General features: G+C 39.5%; 1 protein-coding gene across 2 annotated transcripts in view; it reads right to left on the bottom strand.

The window, feature by feature from the left end:
* The window catches only part of FBN1 (fibrillin 1), a 145,277-nt gene that overhangs the window by 90,654 nt on the left and 32,375 nt on the right, over positions 1-22,248 (bottom strand). For both annotated transcript variants that reach the window (XM_071568892.1, XM_071568893.1), the window contains exons 6-7: positions 3,625-3,822; positions 256-381 (exon numbers count right to left, since the gene is read on the bottom strand). In XM_071568892.1, the coding sequence (XP_071424993.1) occupies positions 256-381; positions 3,625-3,822 (324 nt within the window). The remainder of the gene's footprint in view (positions 1-255; positions 382-3,624; positions 3,823-22,248) is intronic.

The following is a 22,248-nucleotide window of genomic DNA, read 5'->3' on the forward strand; positions in this document are numbered from 1 at the left end:
GTGTTTCATGTTTAATGTTGAGATGTACCTTTAAGTCTGTGAAATGTTACATGAATAAAAAGGCTGCATAAAGCTGCAGAGCCAATATTTAAGATTAGGGAAAAGCATCCCTATTTGTGTTTACTGTGAATAATGGTATTTGCATACTCCAGGCAAAAGAGATTTAGAAGTTTGCTACGAACCGTTAAACAAAGTCAGTCCCCAAAAGAAGACTCTCCCCTTTTACTTTCAGAAGAAAATTCTAGAAGTTCTTACCATCACATTTTTGTGTCACTTCATTAAACTTGTGTCCAGCTGGGCATTTGCACTCAAAAGATCCAACAGTATTAATGCAATTTCCCCCTTGACAGATCCCAGGGATGGCTTGGCATTCATCCACATCTATCATATAAAAAAGGAAAAAACATCCACTTCTATTTCATTTCTCAAGAACAGCCATAATAATTTGTCTACGAGAAATTAAAGTAAATATGCCTAAATCCATTCTTCACCCATCATAATATTATGATACTTGCTTGGAAAGACAGACACTAATTTTGTAGTTACTCTATGCAAAGTATGATTAAGTACAGTACTCTAAATATTTTCTGCAAGAAATCACATGGTTATTATTGTTACAGACATTAGATATCTAACTGCTATTGCTTTGTTTTTCTGAAACATCTGGGGAATGGTGTGCAGAGAACACAGCCTGCCAGAACTCAAGTTTCTTTGAAGTGTCCAAATCTGGGCACCCAAACCCACTTGCCCCTTCAAAAATCTTGGCACCTTCCTGCAGTGCTGAGGCCACCAGGGCAGAGGAGCACTGGGTGCATTGAGGGGCCTCACGGAGAGGAACTGCAGAGTCATTACTGATGGAAATGATTAACTCATCACTCCAGACAGGCCAGCACCAATGACCTTAGACTGTGGTCGGGATGTGACCCCAGAAGTTTCATAGCCATAATTAATGTCTCAGGAGGAATTATTAATGACCTTCTTAGACATACATAAATCTACAGGGTTTTCTTCCCTTTTACTTTCCTCTTTTTGTTTTTCATTTTTTCACTGAAGAAAATGAAAGAACAAAGATGGTATCACAGGCTGGGTACTAAGCTCCAGCATTTTGAAGAGGCCCCAGTTTTTGGCCTCACAGCTGTTTTAGCACCATAACACATAACACCATAACAGTGTGTCATCACTGAGCTGCAGAAGTGTTGCTACAGCTTAAGAACAGCTATAGAAAAGAGGCTAAAGCAGGAGGAGGAGCAACAGGAGACTCGGGAGGTCTGGCTCACAGTCCCCAGAGGGTGCCCTGTCTCTGCGGCTCAGCAGCTCCTTCAGGAGCACTCCACCCTCCGATCGAAATGCCTGTGCTTCCCTCATCTTCCCAGGAGAACCAGATGCTGCTGATAAAACCGGGATGCCTGAGTTCTTGGGCTGCACACTGGGATGGAGATGATGCCTTCAATCTCCCTTTGTAATTCCCAGAGAGCCAGCTGTAATGTGTCTTGCAGCCTGAAAAGCCAAGTATTATTCTGTACAAAAGGCCAAGAGGCAATTTTCCTGGGAGCCAGAAGTGGGAAATTTCAGGAACGCCAAGGGGCATATCTGTACCACTTGACAAAGATCCCTGGGTGGACTGAGCCAGGTCAGGGGGTGCAGCAGCCGAGGCAGAGAAGAGCTCTGTCTGGGGGGGCAGAGCTGTGCCTGGGGGGTAGAGCTGTGCCGGAGGGGCAGAGCTCTGCCTGGGAAGTCACAGAACCAGCACAGCCTCAGCACTTCAACAGCCACACTGCTGCTGGGACTCAAGCTACAGCAATATGCTGTGCTTTACTAACAGTAATCAGCCAGATTTTATGGCACTGTACTGACTTAAAAAAAACCAAACAAACTAAAAAGAAAAATAGAAGTCATACTTCTGAGTCGCAATGTCTGTTTCAAAATCCCACCTTTTGGCTTTCATTTTTCTCCTTTGTATCTTTAAAAATCTCAGCTGTGATATTAATTTAACTTCCATCGAAAGTCAGAATCTGGGTAGTGATATCCTATTTACTTTTGAAAATAAACTTGCCCACCCCTCTCTCTTTTTACTGACTTCCCTACACAATAATAAGGATTCCTTTTTCTCTTCAGAGAACCTGGATTTTGTTTAACCTGCTTTCCTTTATTTAGATTGAAAATGGATGTTAAATCCGTGAAATATCTCCAGTCTCAATGGATGTTTGATTTCAAAAGGACTGGATTTTACACAATTTCATGGAAAATAAAGCTAATATGTGATTCCATAACAGATCTACTTGAGAAGAAAAAACTGGAAAATACAAGTCAAACATGCAGGGCCAAAAATGCATTGGCACCACATACAGATGAGCCCCAGTGCTGCTGCTTGCTAAGAAATGTGCAGTAAGCAGAAGTATCCTTATTCCAAACTGCACAAACCCATTGGAGAGGTCACTGCAGTTTTCCTGTGACACAAACAAGAGGGATATAACTAGGTGTGGCATAAATTCAGGGGTGTGGGCCACATATTTATGTACATAAGTTTTCAAAACTGTCCAGGACCTTGGTTCACAGTATTCTGCACAATTTAGTCCTGACCTTCACAGTGAGAGGGGGAACAGAATCACTAAGTTCAAAATATGGGCACACTATGCAGCACACACAGCCATGTCCATCTTGAAGTTCACCCTGTCTGTCTGCAAGCTCTGAACAGAACCTGCCCTCTGACAGAGGGGATCCATATTTTTAATGCAATGGAATGCCTTGAAGTCCTTCACGGGAATTTCATGATTATAAAAAATTACTTATAGATTTATAATCTTTGTCTCCCCTGTTTTCAAAAATGTTGTAACTTATTACAAAATGTTACACTGATTGAAATAAACTGGCCCCAAAGATATGGTCCTGGGAATGTATAATCCACATCAGTTTAATACATAGTTGCCCCTGTTAACTTTCTCCTGTTTCCTGCCAGACATCCAGACAAAAAAAGAATTTATACAGCTGGAAGTATTAGAATAAAAGCCAAAAGCAGTGTAAGGACTTTCTATGGTAAGGCATGCTCTGAAATAAGTAAGCAACATCTGGGTGGATTTTACAATTTGAAACAAATGGAAATGCATTTCCAAAATTGTATAAAATGTATAATAGGACATTTCAAATGGCACAACAGCACTTTTCTCCCAGTCAAAGCACTGGAGCTCTAGAGATAAGACACCCATGATGAATCCAAAATCAACAACTTTTAGCTAAAAAATCCCACACCGCATAAATGGAGCAGTATTGCCCCAGGTTGATTTTTGTATGTTTTGAGTGCTTTCTGAAACAGAACAAATTCCTCCACAGAATGATGGAGTGGTACACTCAGAAAAACACCATTACAGAACCAAGGGAAAGGGTTGCTGGCAGTGAGAAATTCATTAAGATGCTGGCTGCTCTCACATGACCTGAGTTACTAATGTACTCACTCGAACAGCAAGCACTCACTGAATCATGAAGTAATGCATCTGACAGTGTTTTTCCATTCTTCACACATATAGCTGAGAATGGCTTAGGACAGGTTATTCACAGCAGTGTAACTCAATTAAGATTAATCCAGTAACAATTTCAGCAGCTTTTGGGGAAGCTTTGCTGGTAACTTACCTTGACAGGCTCCCGTTCGGATGTTTGGAATGAAGCCCCGGCGGCAGGGATGCGGCTGGGCAGGACACATTTCGCAGGGGTGGCCCCAAGCCCTCCCAACAGTGGCACAGCACAGGGTTTTTGTGCAGACTATTCCACTGAGCTGCCCCTGGCACATCTGGTTGGTCACCAAAGTGAAGCAAGGGCCGGTCCTGTAATCTGAGCCAAAGACAGAAACCGAATCAGCATCACCACAAAAATACAAAACAAAACTCGTAATAAAGCAAAACAACACCACATTTAGGCAATTCTTTTTCACACAAACTGTCTACCAACACAACAACTTTGCTAGCAGTGTTCTGCAGTGGATTTTTTTCTCGTTCAAATCCACTGAAAACACAAATTTTGCCTATTTTACCAGGAGTATGATAAACTTAACACTCTGCAGGTCCCCTTTGCTGCTTGGTTTAATCACTCATAATACTCATAATAATCTTTGAGGGATCTTTTCATCAGTTGCTTTAAATATTCAGTGCATTAATTAAAAGGATACTCACAAAAGAGTTAGGATATGTTTATTTTCACAAGTGCTGTTCTCAAATGAGGCTCAAGGGAAGAGAACACAGACTGCAGGAAGTTTTTTGAGGACAATTTTCACTGTTACTCAAGCAGAGGCTGCACCAGATATGTGGGTAAGCTTTGCCTACAGCTGAATGGAGGGCATGTGGAACACATCTGCTTGGATTTGTTTATGGTAGGACAGGCCACTTAGCCAACAGACAGAATTAAACTAAGATGTTAATAAAATACTAGTAGACTATTGTGTTCCATTTTCCAAGGGCAGAAAGCAAACAGCCAACTCCTGCTGTCTCCTACACATCCGGGGTGCGCACTCCAGTAAATTCTTCACAAGCAAACCTAAAATGCTTTTTTTATTATGGTGCACCAGGACAGAGGCCAGCATCCTGTAAGCATAGCCAGCAAATTGTGAACCTGATGTTTGTTTGTACTGAAGTAATTACCAGGTGTCTCAGCCAAGGTCACTCAGTAATCCACACCGCCTTAGAGTCATGACATTATAAATTCCTCCAATTTTCATGCAGCTTCCAAACTTTGTTAACACTAATATGCTTTCACTAAACAATTAATAGAAAGTGTTAACTAGGGCAGAAGTGAGAATGGATGCCTTTCTCATCTGCTTCATCTTCATGCCAATCTAGGGATGCTGTGTCCTGGTTAGCTGGACTAGCTGTACAAAAATGTGTAAATGCAAACCCTGCTACTTAAATTCATCCTTAAAGGCCATCAGATTACAAATACAGGATTCCTGTCCTATCTCCTCCAAACAGTACAGGTACATTTACTGAACACTTCTCCCTCCTTTCTCTAGCAATTCCATCAGCCTCATCATGAAATGGGTTAGAATATCTGATAACATCTCTCTTGACTTTAATTACCTAATTCCTTATCATCTTAACTATCTTTGGCCTTGCAGTTCTTATTGGGTCCCTTAATTTCTCATATTAATTTTCTACACTACAGCTTCTATCAAGTTTTTCTCTATTTTAAAGCATTTTTGTAACAGCTTTAACTTTCCCAGTCCAACAGGCTTGTTTTGCTTTTGTCAAAAACGCCATTGCCTTCCTTCTCATTTCTCATTCTAGACAGGCAGCTCTGGAAGCATGTAGTACAAAACCAAATATTACCAGCTTTATCTTATTCCTTCAACACACAAATGAATACAAGTAAGTCATGATCAATTATACCTATCAGCTAAAAAAGTTCATTTCCCAGATTGATTCTTCATCCTTGACCAATATGAGAATTTGTACTTTACCCTGTGCAAAAACTCCCAGTAGTGTAACTCCTAATATTAAAACAATAGATGACAATTTCTTTAGAAACACCATAGTTTTGTGTTGGGAACAGGAAATCCTCAGTACACCTCCTCAGAATGAAATCCCCCATTGTGGATTGTCCCAATGCCGTTTATATATAGATGGTTTTAAAAGGAGTCATTTTGCTCTCAGTCGCAGCAGGAGCGCTCGTCACACAGCACTGAACAACCCATCTTGTGTTTTATGGGAGGATATGAATGGATCAGCATTTACTATTGTTTGCTTTCAAGCTATAAATGACTTAGCAGTGGTTAATATGTCTTAGAAATGTGATGAACCCAGTGAAGTTCATAATCACGCCAATCTTTCCAGAAGGTCTCACTAACAGAAGCAGGTCAAATATGCACTCAAATCCAAGCAAGCCCAGCTCCTATTTGTTATTATTCAAGTTCATAACAATTTAGAATGGAGAATTACAGACTTTCTTTTCACCTAATCTTTTGCCTTGATAAATTTTATTCTTAATACCCAGTTTTCTGCTGAGCACAGCTTTCCTTCTGTTTTCTCAAATAGTCTTTCACCTTTTCATAAGTAAGATTTTTCTTTTGTGTTCTTACTGGAAAACTCTAAATGTCAGGAAATGCATAAGATCATTTGGATGTACACACCAACCTAATACCACAGAGAAATCCACATGTCAAGTCCATTTTTTTTATACAGAATGAATAGGCTGAATAAATAGAGCTTTAAAATGAAAGCATTCTTAATAGTGAGTTTAAGATTTTTTGACTTATTACAAGACAAAGGTCTACAAGAAGGAAATGAGATTCTACTAACACATCGGTAAAAATTAAAAGAGACTGGGAATACAAGCTTAAAACCCGAATCTTTATTTTGTAGCAACAAAGTTTCCCTGCACATTCATGTCATTTGTGTTACTCAAACTACTTCAATAAGCAAAGCTCAAACACAAGGTACCAGTGATCAGTCAGGAGTTGAAAAGATGGAAAAAGGGAAAATAAAGCCAGACAAGCTGTTACACATTTGTTTGTGGGGTTTTTTTCCCCAGAAGAAATTTCAGTTTAAGTGAAGAATGTTGAGACTTGAAATTATTTTAGTAAGGTGATTTTTTAAAGATGTGCAACTGGTAATTCAAATCTTTTAAGTCACTTCTAATGCAAATTTCAGCACAGGCAAGCAGCCTTCACTAAGGCATTAGTTGCCATTATCTAACAACTTTATCTGCTTCTTCACATACTTAGCTATTTTGACATGGAATAATTCACAGGGAGCCTCAGACAACTGAGAAGACAGTAGAAACTGTAAAACCACATCAAGACATTAAGTTCGTATATGTCAAAAAGAGCAAGAGTCAGTAGAATAGACACTGGTTTACACCATGTAACAATTCAGTTTATTAATTCCACAGGAAATAATCAAGTTACGTTTTGATCTAGAGCTCATTCGTGTTTCAGCCACAACCACCAAATAATTTTAGTTATCTTTTCAAAATCCTTTCTGTTCCCAAAAGCAGCAGAGAGGCTGCTGAAATATGTAGTCCTAGCAGGCTTTGATCAAAAGGAAGCACAGTAATAAATAATGAAAATTGTTCCAAGTAATTCTGGACAGCACCAAAGAGATTCCAAGTACCAGGATAATTCAGGACTTCTGACACCAGATACACATCTTAAGCCCCCAGTTTATGTCAACCTCTGCTTGGCTTCAAGCACTAGTTTTTAATGTAAAAACAAAGGTTCAAAACATTGTGAACTAACAGAACCTGGATTAAACAACTGTGCTCGCACAAGGATGCTGGATGAAATTCTGGTCACTCTTTCCTCCAAGATGCACTATAAATCTCCAACAAAGAGTTCCTGAGGTTTCAAATTACCAGCCTAATTTTGCAAACTGATAACCACCTGTTGAGAAGATTGACAGATTCCTTCACCCCGTTAAAATAAATGGAAAATGAATGGGTGCAAAGGCCAAAGGATGAGACCGTAGCAAGCTGGCATTTATTTACCTGATCATGGTCAAGATCTCACTACTGAAAATGGGAAAATGCCATGTCTTGCCATCACAGAAAAGTGGGCAATGATCAGATGAGTGCTGTTTTCCCAGCTCTCTGCACACAGCATGCACAGCTCACACAGGACCTGGGGCTGCACAGCCAGGCCCCTGACTGGAGGGAGGAAGCATTCCCTGAGCTCTTGGCACCTCACTTGGGGAAAATCAGCCTGGCTCCCCAAACCCAGCCAAGACTGCTGCGCAACTGCAACCATCCTCAGCAACACAAACTGGCAACTTCCCTTCTCTTTAGTACAAGGGGAAAGAAAGGAATATTCCACTATCATATAAATTATGAAAGAAAGGTCAGAAAGGGCTCCAAGGCAAGTGAAGTATCCTAAAGCTGATCTTTATTACTACTTACTTTCCAGCCTGGCAGCATTTTCTTTCTGCTGTTTGAAGGGGGTTTGTGGGTTTTTTTTACCAACTCGGGATAAAAGAGGGACACTGGAAGTGAGACTGAGCAGGGCAGAAGTACAGTTCCACCTCTGCAAAGTGCTCATACTGCCCTGGTGGGAGCCACCGCCTGTGCCGCTGCTGACCCCAGTCAGCTCTGCCTGAGAATGCTCTTCTGGAATCTCATCTCACACAGCCAAAGAATAATGTGAGCTTAAAGGCTGGCAGTCTAAGTTTCAAGTAGCAGAATCCTTTTAATACAGCACATGATTTAAGGCACATTTCAACTTCTTTTTCTCAAGCATCTAAAATGTCTATTTCTAATGGAAAAAAAAACCAAACAAAGAATTTGTTAGCAATTCTGTTCTTCAATGGCATTCTTAAATTGAACAGGAATTTTAAATGGCAAGAGAACTAGTAATTAAGCAGTTACAAGCAGAAAAGAAATACGGGCTAATTAAATTCCAGCACCCTGCAGTTGGGTGCAGGATCAGTATGAGAAACTGAGTTTCCATCCTTCCCCAGCCTGGAATGGCAGGTGCTGAGAATAACACATATAAGAAAAGATATCACATCTCTGTTATGTTCTCTTGAATACAACTTCTAGATTAGAAGAAATACAATTAGGATTACAATTAGGATTAGAAAAACAGATTTTGGGATTTCCAAAGGAGTTTCCAAAAAAGTCCAGTGACTGGATGTTTGCCTATGGGGAAAATTAATGGAAGGAGAAGGAAACCCTGAATGTATCATTGTCAAATGTCACCAAAAGACAATATGAGAATGGCATGAGGAAAATTATAGGTTTGGAACAGGGACACAATGTATCAAAAAATTGTTTCCTCTGAGCCATGAATGAAGAACCTTAAATGAATCCTAAAAATATGCACATAAAATCATATCTCCCCAAGCCAATTCAGGTGTACTTGCACAGAAAAAAAAGTATCTCTTTTCCTGAGTTTAAAAACTGGGAATGAAAGAAATACAGATCGGATACCCTGAGCTAAGATCTGAAATAAATGGTGACACAATTGTAGCATTGACATGATAAGAAATGCCAACTCTTAAAATTTTAGTTCTTTGATAAAGTCATGTTTCTTGACAGGACTGGAAGCCATATCATACTTCTCACAGTATAAACACCTCTAGTGTCAGTGAAAAACAGTGTCCATCCTGTATATTTCACTGCACTTCAGTCATTTCACTCTCTTCAGAGAAGGAAGCAATACATTTGAAGATGATGGAGAAAAACACAAGGTGCCTCATTTCAGGAGGTAGGATGTGCTGTGGCTGAAATGAGAAGTTTTGCAGTAAGAATTGTGAAGAGTCTCAGAATGAACACAAGAGAACAGCACAACCAAGCTGACTGGAGCAGTGAGCATCACCACAGCACAGAGAGCTACAGAACACAAAAGTTTAGCACTTCAGGCTCAATTTGAAAAATCAAAGTGATTTAGGTACTTTCAGACATACTAAAATCTCCTGATGAGGACAGAGAGAACAAACAGAAGGCTTCACAGACATACCTCTCATAAAAGATTAATGTAAACCTGTGTGTGTTACTGTACCAAAGAAAAAGGGAAGGGCAATGAGCTTGTAACTCCATCTTCACTTGTAAAATGGCCCTTTCAGCTGCTGGGAGGCTATAATGAAATGGTATTTTGCATACAAGACTTTATGGATTTAAACTCCTGGTCAGAAAAGTGAATGACCATGCTCAGGAACCCATGGGATAACTATTATTTATCTCCATCTTTCCTAATACAGGACATGCGCATCTTGATTCACAGACTAAATCAAGACCAGACACACAACAATTTCCCATGTTAGCTCAATGCACTGACTTCCAACTATTTAAAAACTCAGACACAATAAAGCTCTGTCCACAGGTGACACTGAAAAGCCAGTTGATAAATGCATCCAATCACAACACACTTTTCTTTTTTCCACACAGGCCATTTCCTTAAATAATTACTCACTGTTAAGCACTCCCTGTCCTCTCCTCCCCCCAGCCAGACACCATTACTCACCCCAATGTGTCATCATTGGAAAGTACATGGCAAAGATATCAGAGGGTGTTCAGAAGGAAAGAAAACAAAACTTTGTAAATATTTTAAAACTTATTTCCTATGATGTCTGACACTTCTCACCAATGAGGTTTGGTAGGTTTAGATGTGGTATGTGAAGAAATTATCACCATGCCACTTCTGTCTGCTCCCTTCCAGTGCCAGAGATGGCTTTGCATATTACCCAGTTGCTCCAGAGCAGCACTGAGCTACGAGTGGCTGAGATTTAACACTGGCTAGTGCTAAGATGTCACTGGAAACAGGGACTCAGAGTGCAACCATTAGGCACTGTTTCTGGCTGGGATATAAATCTGGCAGCAGAAATGGCTCAAAATACTACAGCTGTGCTGTGCACAGATCACAGGTCCAAGATGCCTCTCATTATTTTAACAAGAGTAAAAAACATCCATGGAAGCATATCTAACAGTGGTACCATAACTCTTTATTCTGTATTAGTCAGCCACAAAAGTAAGTTACTGCCTCCTATAATCCAGCCCCAGGAATATTATCCTCTAATTCATGAATCTGATGACCCCATTTCTGCATGTCTTCCTCACCTCTGCTTGTTGCAAATTCTTCACATATATTGACTTGCTGGCACACTTCAGCCTAAATTTATTTTCCATTCTGTAAGTTGCTTCACAAATCCATTTCTGCACAGATGATCTGTTTAACATGTCTATCTAGCAAATACTATCTAGTCTTCCTACAATACTGGTTAAACAACAGGACTTTTAAATAATAGCTTACTAATATGAGACTAATATTATCAGTTGTATCTGAGGTATAGAACAATGTGGGCTGGTTATTTTCTAAAGTATGTGGGCAATCCATTTTCCAGAACAAATATACAACTATTTTCATGCCAATTTTGTTCTTGCAACTGACCCAGTTCTCCAAGTCTGTAACTGAAAAGTAACAACATTACAGCAATAAAATAAAAAAATAGTGTTCAAAAAATTATTATTACAGAATTGGAGTGATTTGTTGCACACACTTTAATCCAACATGCAGACTAAGCATTTCACCAAAATCAAAGCTTTAGCTCTCTTGTTCCCAATTATGAGCGGCTGCAGTCCAAATACAGAAAATTGTTACCACATTTTATTCTTTTCCATGATGAAGAAAACAGTAAGCAATGCAGCTAAATGTAGAGTAACTTCTCATTTCTGAATAGTCAGTTACCTGACAAACTCTAGCCCGCCCTACTTTGCTGTATAACCTACAAAGGAACATGTCTTTGCACATTTTAATTTTCCCAGTTTCTTTCACAAGCCAGCAACAGTTAAACAAAATGCTGAATTGATTTTCACCTTTTCGATAAAAATTAACTAAATTTGGTGACATATTTCTTGTTAAGACCAGATGATTATTAAGCAGAATGGATTCAACTAAAAAACTCTGCATGTTTCACTTAAAAAGACCAAGTTGGCTGAAATTTATTACTACTTTTTAAAAAGTGTTCTTAAGAGTGCCACGTTATAGAAATCTCTTAACATACCACAAAGTATTAACTATTAACTAGCAAGGTGAAGACAAAACTAATTGATGAGCTCTGTGTATTTTTTTCTCTTTGCCCCCAGAAGACACTGACTAAAGTAACTAAGACTATCCAAAAGTAGTGCAAACTATGTAAGAAAAATACATCCTAACGACTTACAGAATATTAAACAGAGTGACATCCAAAGAGAGGGAAAATGCTTTCAGAGTACAATGTACGTGATTTAAAGAGATACTGCTCCATTTACAAAGGAGCTGGAGTGGTACAATACATCAGAAACAACCTTTTTTTTTTTACTAAAATATAAATGTTCCTCTGCAGTTCCATGAAACACAATACAATTGCAGAGCACTGGAAAGCAACTCAGTCCAGAACTGAGAGCAGGTTAGAACTAAAAAGGGAAGGTGAGAGGGAGAAAGGGAGCCAATTCTCAGTGTTGAAGCTCAGTGAAATACAATGACTAAACATACAGCAGAAATGGAGAGAAGACAACTGACTTTCAGTGTGGGAAGGCAGGAAATGTAATAATGATGGCAATGATATGTTAATTTAACAAGTAACTTCTGTGGTCCTACCAGAGCTCAGAACTTCTAACGTCCTGGCAGCATTTTAATGAGGTAATTAGAACAATCAACACCTTACCCCTCTGTAACAGGAATCACCAAGCTTGTCTGAAGCATCTCCCTCTTTGCCATAAGCCAAAAAGACCAGCACTCCTGAGAAATTATAACATTGGGAAACTTCCACCAAATGAAACGAAGGGGCACATGGATTGTATTCCTGCAAAAACTCTTCTCTACATGGCACTCAGCTCCCTGTCCAGACTTCTTCAGCCAGGCACTTACCCACGTTTACGAATTCTCGTATGCACGGGGTTTTTGTGATACGATTTTTGTGACGACAGATTTGCTATGATGTAAATAATGAACTTCTTTTTTACTAGCCTAAAGATTTTAGAGTTGGACTCGATCATCCTTGTGGGCCTCCTCCAACTCAAAATATTCTGTGACTCTGTAACTTTAGATAACTAATACCATTCTTCTTGAGTAAGGCTGTAACACAATGTTTTATGCTGTATACAGGCAGCCAAAAAGTCATTAAAAAAATCTGAAAAACAGTGACAACATAAAGTATTTTGATTTTCACAGAACTATTTTAAGAATTATTTCATTTCATGATTGCACAATAACCCACCAAAAATTTTGGAAAATGTTACAAATTTAAGTCAATAATGTACAAAAATTGCTTCTGACACTAATATCTCACCTCTAACTCTACTTAATTGAAATACCATGTGACCCTCTGTGTTACAGGATCAGCTTCCTTCCTCAGTGAAGCTGAGGCATCACTCTGTGTGTACACCAGTGTAATCATGACCAGAATCTGACTCATTTTGCATAACCACATATATGGGATTTGCATTAAGACTGTGGTCCAAAAATAAACACAGTAATAACATGCACTATTTAACTCTAAGTCTGATGGTATCTCTGTTGAAATGTTGCAGATTGCATGCCACAATTCTAGATTTATCTTCTGTATTCAATTCCTATTGCTAGAAGTAGAAAACATCTCCTTACAAGAAGGCAAATGATCCAATCTTAACTCACAAGTTTTCAAAAAAGAAAGTATGATTTGATTAAAAAAATAATATACCCACCAATATGAAGTACACGACATGCTAATACATGTGTTTCATTACTCATTTCTTTAAGGCCTGCTGTCATTCCTGTCCTCACTGACCACTTGCTTGAAGGAGTCTTCTCTTTGCTTATCACTAATGGGTGCAAGTGCCCCAGCGCCCCTGAATTACAGGCCTCAATTGACTGAGGACCCTCACGACTTGAATCTAAGGATTATACTAACTGTTCATGACAATTGTCAATTAAACTCTTTGTAAAATCACATCAAAAGTCTGATTTTTCCCAAGCAGTGAGACAATAAAGAACAATAAGTATCTTCAACCAGGAGGGCAGAAAAACAAGAGGGATATGAGTGCACAGACAGTTCTCAAACTTAGGGCCAAGCTCCCTTCTTACTTGCTGGCAGCAGGCAAGAGGAGCTAAAGGTCTTCACTGACTCCTGTCAGTGATGGAACGAAGAGCACTTTTAATTCTTTAACTTAAGGTATTAGTTGACAAATGCAAGTCTACTAAAGTGGAAGTAACTCCATGTTCTTAGCATATTGTTTAACATTTTTTAACTTTTTTATAGCATTTCTGCTGATGCCTTTGCCCTTCCCTTACTCATCACACTTGCTACATTATTTTAGTCTAACAGGTATTGCAGATATCTTTTACCTCAGCACCAGAAACTCCCATCTCTACTTGTTGAGGGGAATGTCAGGTCCTAAGATTTCCTTTGTCTCCACACATGGGACAAATCATTAAAACTTGGGATTAGTCACCAGCCTGACCGTCTTTAAGAGAAACACCCCAGATCAGACTGCAATGTAACAGATTCTTGTTTCCTCCCTAATAGAACTGTTTGGTTTTCTAGGTGCCTGGACATGACCTCCAGCATGAGCCCAGCTCCCAGTTATGAGTGAGGGGTCAGACTCACAGACTTTGATGAGAGAATGACAATTCAGTGGGGGAATCCTAATACAGAGAACAACCAGTGTGGGGGGTGAGGGGAAGAGAGAGACCCACCCAGCTCCAAAGGCCTCTTTCCAAAAGCTGGGCCATACTGGCTCAAGCAAAAGTGACACACTCCAATTGCATTTAACTAATTATGCGCTTATGAGGAATAGCATCAGAATCTTGGAAACTGTAGTCTGCACTGAATGGTCCATCACACTGATCACTGTACAGCTTTGGATGATTTCTCACTTATTTTAGAAATTCTGTGTTGAAAAACAAGGTTATTCTACCTTCACGCTGCATAAATCCCAGCAATCCCTCAAACGTGATCGTTTTATTTTTAACATGATAATCACTGAAATTCATCTGTGTAAATGCACAGAACAACTGGCACTGATAGTTTCAAATAACAGAATTAATTAAGTGGTGATCCAGAACATAGGTGAAAGCCAGAGAGAATCAGATAATTCATTTTTATTTGGGGGGATGTGGGAAAAAGGAATCAGGGGTTCAACAAATAAACCAGGTGTCTATGAATAGCTAACCAGCATCCTGAGGGAACAAAGAGCTCTGGCCTATTTTTTGTATACTTCCACACAGTAATGCTGGTTTCATAGAAAAATGGGAGAGACCAGTTGAAAAAGGCTGATGGTTATACATGTACATATGTCTGCACATACTTGCATTTTTTTTCCTTCTTCCATTTGGGGTACAACAGATTCAAGCTGAAGTTTTGTTACACTCTGCCTACACAGAGATGCTCCAAAAGATAAGCAAATACTCAACATAATAGGAATCACTCAGATTTAGGTCAGCAAACTACAAGCCTCACTAACTCCCAACACAGGAGTACTTAACCTTTGCATAACACTGGTGCCTTAGCCTGTCATGCGACCCGAGCCTCCCTTTCCCAGTTTGCCCTGCCTGGTGTAACCCCCTGCCCAGCCACGCATCACTGCTAATGCATCCTGATGGGTGAGCAGCACCACAACCTAAAACATATGAAAATCAGAGCCAACAACAACACAAGTCCTGTAAATACATTTTCCATTTTTAATTTCAAGGCATTTTAATGATTTTAAGTACAGTCTTTGTAAGTTTAAATGGGTCATTTATAGGTAAAATAATAATTTATGTAAAATTTACCAAGCCCGAACAGGCTTTGCTTCTGTTTACAGATAAAAGTATCTGCAGAAACTGCCACTGATCCAGATGCCTGTCTAATACATAATACTTCACAGCCTTACAAAATGCTGTGTATAAAAGGATGGAAACTGCTTTTTGGCCTACTTTCTACACTGACATACTGAGAAAGAGGGAGAGTCTTGTGGTTGAGACACTTGGCTGGGACTGAGATGACCCGGGTTCAGATTCAGACTCCGCTACAGACTCGCTGTACGTCCTTCCACAAGTGACTCAGTCTCCCTATATATGAGCTCCCCACATGTAACCTGGGGCTGCCAATACTTCTGGATGCTGTTGGGGTTTTTTCCTCCTCAGACTACACAGCCTTTGTGACGCAGACCTGTATGTTTTCTGAATGATAAAGGGAGCCTCAAGCTGAGTTCAGGCCTCCTGGCATTACCCCAATAAAATGAGAAAAGATCTTATATGTAAAGTTTTTTGTGTTAAGACCCTTCAAGACCTTTTGTTTCTTTTTGTTTGGTTGATTTGGGGTTGGGTTTTTGGGGCTGGAGGGGTGGGTGATGGGGAACTGTTGTGGTGGGGGTTTCTGTTTTGGTCGGGTTTTTTGTTGTTTTTTAATGCTCAATTAATTGTCAGTTTCTAGTAAAAGACAAGAGGAATTCACTCCTGGGATTTTCTGTGCTGGGTGAGTGCAACAGCAGCAGAACACATTCCACAGAGGAACTCATGCACAATCAATTAGGTCGTCTAATTAATTTTCCAACTCAATAGATGCTATGAACTATTTTTTAAATTTTTTTTCTGAAATATGTCTATACTGGATACACATGTGTAAAAGCAATCCAAAAACTTTTAAAATCTTAGAGGAGTAGGACAGATGATATTCACTTGAAGACATGGGCTGCTATGGGAACAATACCCTCATGTGAGATTCATATTTCTGTCATAAAGGGAGAAAACACATACTGGGGGATAAGAGTAGTTTCCAGTTGACAAGGTTGTGTAGTTACCATTAGGGGCCTACTTGTTCATCAGCATTTAGCATGATTTATGATATTAGGGTACCTTGTAATTGGGCACACTGGTCATGTGGAGGGAAAGAGCAAAAGCCCCATTTAACATAGGCTTGAACCAAACAGGGACAAAAAAATGTAAATATTTATAAGGGGGTTAACCACAGACTACAGAAGGTACGCTGCAGATCTAACAACAGATATCTGTTTCTCTAGTCCTAATTCAGACAAAACTTCAACTAGCATCACCAGAAAGGATTCTGGAATGAAGATTGAAACCAGCAAGAGAAGAATGGCCAGAGAATTTTCTGCCTTCTCTCACAGGGACTTCAGCAGCAAATTTTCAACTGCCATGAATTTTCTTGTACTTCCTTTCCCATCATTGTGATCACCCAAAAGTTCTTATTCCACATTAATATGATGAAGTGTTTGTGAGACTATAGCTATAATTGTGATGTCTGGATTAAAACTGTGAGTTGTGACATTTCTAAAAGTCCTAAGGGAGATGAGAGTGAGTAATAGAGAATACAGAGATACTTGATAATCCACAATTATGGGAAAGAAGACAGAAGCACAACAGAGTGCTTCAGTTGGGATTTTATTTACATGCATTTCAATGGAAGCATAGACTAGATTGTGAAGAGCTTACAAAAATGCCTATAGTAAATATAACATCATAAACATAACAGTATCTCCAACCTGTAAGACTAATCAGTGTTCTGTTAGTAACTGTTTCAAACAATGTGGCCGCTGGATCAGATGAAGGGACAAGAGAGACAGTAAGCTCTGGAAAGGACACATGCTGCTTGGAGGTAGGGGAAAGCCAGAGCAGAAAGCCTTCAGGGAACAAGTGTGAAGGAAACAAGGATACAAAGAAGCAAAACAGCAAAAATGCAGAGGGAAGAAAAACAGGAAGGCAGAAAAGACGGGATGGATCAAAGCAAGTCTAAGAAATGAGTGGGAGGCACAGAGACAAGGAGAGATAAACAGTGGGAGCCAGCAGACACCATGTGTGAGAAGGGGAGAAAAGGAAGGGGAAGGGAAGGAAAAGGCTGGCCAGCCTGAGAGCTTTGCCAGCTGGCCAGGAGAGGGAAGGCTGCCAGGGCAGGCCAGCCAGCTAACTAGGTAAAAATGAGGGCCAGAGAGCCAACTAGCAGAGGGCAGCCAGCCAGCCAGAGGCATCCAGGAGAGCAGCGAGTGCATGGAGCAGAGTGGGCACAGTCCCAGCCCCACCCAGGAGCCAGGTGACCCACAGCAAACACCACGTTTGCAGGGGCTCTGGGCACTAACAGCACTGGCTCCTGTGCTCCAAGAATGGCATTGAGCAAGGGGCAAAACGGTGCCTGAGAATCCCAGCAATGGGATGAGCATCTCACTGACACATCTGGCTATGCACTCTGAAACATTATCCACCAGTATTACTGGGTGGTCAAATATGAATAAACAATGATCACACAAATTGCAGATATTAACAATCCATTTTTCCAAGAGGCATTTTCTTCACATTTGTAGAGTTGACTTCCATATTGTCTTTCTACTTTGATATTTTCAAGCTGATAAGGTACAAATTATGTACCCCAATATTTTTTATCTAGTTCAATGCCATAATCCTAAATCAGGAAAGATACATACCAGGCCAGGGGTAAGTGGGGATATGAGATAAAAAACATGTTACAAACCACATGAAGAATGGCACAATCTAGCACTGACAACACACTGCTTATCTGTTCAATTAGGCAGCTTCTATCTACCCATCTCAAAGAAATATAATTAAGTGTATGGAATAAGAAAAAATTTAAAGCTGCGCTAATGGATTTCTACTAGATAGCAAATACTTCTGAAATATTTTTTCCACTGAATGAATGGTAATTGAGCAACTGAGTGGATCAGAATAAACTGTGGCAAGGCCTAATTGTGCTCCTATCTTTAAACTTCATATTTTACAAAAAAAAAATAAAAAACCCCAAAGAAACAAACAAAAACAAAACCCCTCAAAAGGCAATAAAATACATATATTTGAATTATTTCTGAGAAGAACAAGCTTCATTTCACAGTCACCAGACTGTTAAGAGCATCCTGTTCCTTTTTTGCTCCCAACAAGTGTTCTTGCTGTAACTCAGCATCATACAAAGCAAGTCCTTATATTAACATGTGGTGCCATTAAGGAATCAAGACTCACAGAATGAACCTAAGTGAGGTAATCCAGGTGTAGGCCGTGTCTCAATGCTCATCACCTTACCCTTCTGGATATAAGGTCTGATCCACACCACCAAAACTCTTGAGTACCTTTTTCCTTTTATGTTCCCTGGGCTTTGAATGAAGCATTAAGCCACTAGGAAATTACTAATTCAATTCAACTCCCTAACACCCTCAAGCCAAAAGGAGATTCCCAGCTGAGACAGAGGATACTTTAGACATTAGAAGGCAAATTCTGCTTGGGATCAAGTGGAGGAGAATGGTACATGACAGGCAGCACCTTGGGATTCCCACAAGTGGTAAGGGGAGAGGGGAAGGGAAGCAGAACGGAGCGCCCATCTGTTGCTGGGAGCAGGGAAGAGTTAAGAGGGGTAAAGCCTACAAGTACAGCACAATGCAGTGTAAAGTTCCTCTGTGGGAGCTCTGGCATCTGTCTAAGCTGCAAGGTTTAGCAATTACAGTGCCAATTTAAACTCGTACATAAAAACATAGGAAATTATTTTAATTTTTAGTAGAATTGGTATATTTAACAATCTAGGTGGTCACTAATACACATGTGCATCACTCCCAGCCATGCTAGTGGAACAACAGACTGTTCTTAGTGGTGTCTAAAGTTTCAGCTGCTTGTAAACCAGCACTGTGGGAAAACTTCTAGATGGCTTTAAAAAAATTCTCATTAAACAGAAGAAAGTTTCTAATTTGAGACACTTCAGTGAAGAGAAAACTTCCTCCTGATTACCAAAAATATTTTGCACTATATCCAAAGGGTAAGAAGGATTTCCTCCAGAAACAGTGCCTTTTATCCACATCATTCTTGTCAGGAAAGGGTCTGAATATCTGTTTTAATAATTAAGTTTCATGTTTCAACTACACTTGTCATAAATAACATTCACATAGAAAAATGGTTTTAGAGCATCTTTAGTCTTGTAAAATAAAATAAGCCTGTAGTGGTTAAACTGCCCTTACATAAGAACATTTTATTAGTGTGTGAATATATTATAGGCTTAAGTTATAAGGATAATTTAGCCCACACGTTTGAAATGAGATAACTACTGGATTGGAACTCTTGTTTGGCAGCATGCTGATCTCTTTCTTTCCCCCACTTCATTTAATTAGGAACTCGAAGTTGGATCAGCAACTTTTAAACAGCTGATTAAAAGCTCTGTTCACAAAAGTGATCTTGGTTATTTTTCCTGTGAGCATCAGGCTGCCTCTCTGCAGGGCAGCAGGCTGTGATCTCACCCTGCTTTGGAATGGGTGTGTAGAACCATTGCCATCCTGGGCACTGCATCTGCACCTCTGCATCGATGTCCCACCACTGCAAACCACACACAATACTGACTACTTAAATAAAACAAACCAACCAAATAAAACAAACAAACAAAAAAACCCAACCAGCAAACAAAGAAATACATAAAGATCTCACCTCACGATAAAAAGGAAGGGTCAAAACTCTTTCACATCTGTTCAAATTTGAGCATAACCTAAACCCAACTAAAATGCAAAGATCTTGTTTAGATTTACAAGGGCTACTTACACTCCATCAGAAGCCAGTGAAGGACACATATATAAACTTGCCTATGTGTTAACCAATGTTAACACACCTGCATTCTGAAACCACTTTGGAAAGGAGAATATCACATGAAAGACTGCGTATGCAGAACACAGGAAAAGAACAAGATAAGAACACTATATCATAACTCTGAAAGAGGTTTCATTTTCTTTGCTATTTATTCTACTAGAATATTGTTTATTCATCATCTTGAAATCCCTAATTGCAGTTAAATAAATAACATTCCATAAAATGGTATTTTCTATACCCTACAGCAACAAATATGAGTCTTCTTTGCTAAAACACATTCATATGTGTGGCTTATGCCTTTAAGAACTTTTATCCAAAATTACTAATCCAAAGTATTGTGCAGTAGCACAGCACAGATCTAACTGCTTTCTCAATAACCTCATTGAAATCTGGCTGACAAGATCCAATCGGGTCAACTCTGACTCCTGATTCAAAGCCCACCCTGGTCTTTGGATGTCCCTTTCCTTTATGTGAGTAGGTTTTCCATCTCTTCAGGTAGTGATTGAGAAGTTTCACCCAGACTTCTCTTCTGATATCTCCCCTCTCATATAATCTACCCCCTGGACACAGCAAAACAAAAGGATGTAGAATAAACATAAGCTGTTCCTGCAGGGTTGGGCAACGGTTTACACTAAGTGGCAAATCATTACTGCTTTTGGTGTTCACTGAAATGCCACTCATCTTAAAGTTTTGGTACTTCCTTGGAGGAAATGGGCAGTTGCCTAGAAATCTCATATGTGATATTTTATGCAGAGTCACTGCGTAGTGTTATATCTTATATCTAGAATTCCTTCAAGCAGAGAAACACGAAGAAGTCTCTCAGTAGCAGGATGTCAAAAGGAGTTCCTGTAAAAGCTGCACTCCAGACAACTACAACTGAAGTGTCAAAACTATCTTAATTCTTCTCAGTAGGTCTCTCTTTCATCATACCAAATTCAAAGCATGTGTCACTACTTATTTCAAAGTGGACCAGGATACCAGTCCTAGTACATTCTGGGTATAGTCAAGTCATTGATGCAAAATCTTGCTGCTGTTGCAGAGTAACACAGGGAAATTCCTCCCAGCTTGAGACTGAAGGGGACATCAACAATGTAGGCTGAAGGAAGTTGTTATTTCTATTCAAAATTCTAAACAGCTGTTTTCAAGGCAGATTAAAAGATTTTTCAATGTTTGGATTCAACTCAAGAGCTTTATCTAACACATACTTTGTATTTGAGTATTTGTTGAATTAGAAATTTAATAGAGCAGCTGAGTATTTTAAAATCTTTTGGAAGATGTGAAAAAGGGATGTGAACTCTAGCACACCCTGTAAAACATAAATTTCTTACCAAAAGAATATGTTATTCATGTGCTCTGTACATTAGGTCAATTATTACTCACTTTCTTTGGAGAACAACCAAGTGCCTCCACCCTTTATAACAGAGGACTGTAATCAACTGTAGTAAGAATAGCAGAATTATTCTAATACACACTGGTGGCTCAGGCCTGAGCTCAGAAAGGCTTGAGCAGTAAGAGACTAAGATGGTTTTGCCATATCTCCTTTTTTTTAAGAGGGAAAGAAATTAATGTTTCTTTGTTCACCTTTATAAATAATTTCAATTTCACATAAATAGGGAAAAATTATAAAAAGGAATGCTTTAAATTTGCTCTCCAATTTAAACACTTGTGTTATTTAATGACAAATTCCATAAACATTCTTATACCAATACTTCTTCCACTGCACATCTTTTATTTCTGCTAACCCAATTTAACCTCTCATCTTCCTTGCAGTCAGCAGCTGTACAAAGCATTTTTTTTGTACTGACATCAGCAAGTGACTGAAGTGTTAGTGCTAGACTTAAAATGCCTTCTAAACCCATGACTTTTTGTATTGAATTTGGAACTGAGTCTGATACAACTTGTACTGTTAGTTTAATATAGTACCACCTTTCATAGAGTCATATCTTGTTGAGTTCCTGCTGGGACCTGAGAGCTGAAATAGCACAAGGTTTAATGCATGGCACTTCATTTTGCCCAGTCTGGCTCAAGCCAAGAGAAGCATTTCAAATTATTTAGATAACCACACAGATTAAATACCGAGCAAGATAGCCTGCTAAGTCATTCATCATTTGCCATTCCTGGCCTGTGCTTGTGTCTAGCAATGTTTTTACTAGAAGAGCCATTCAGATGAATGGAATGCACATCTCCACTGGATCTCCCTGCCCAAGCAGCAGCCTAACCTTCTCAACCTGCTTTCAGTGCTCTTTTCCCAAGACTGT

The sequence above is a fragment of the Pithys albifrons genome, chromosome 13 (assembly GCF_047495875.1).
Source record: "Pithys albifrons albifrons isolate INPA30051 chromosome 13, PitAlb_v1, whole genome shotgun sequence".
In the NCBI taxonomy this organism is placed as follows: Eukaryota; Metazoa; Chordata; class Aves; order Passeriformes; family Thamnophilidae; genus Pithys; species Pithys albifrons.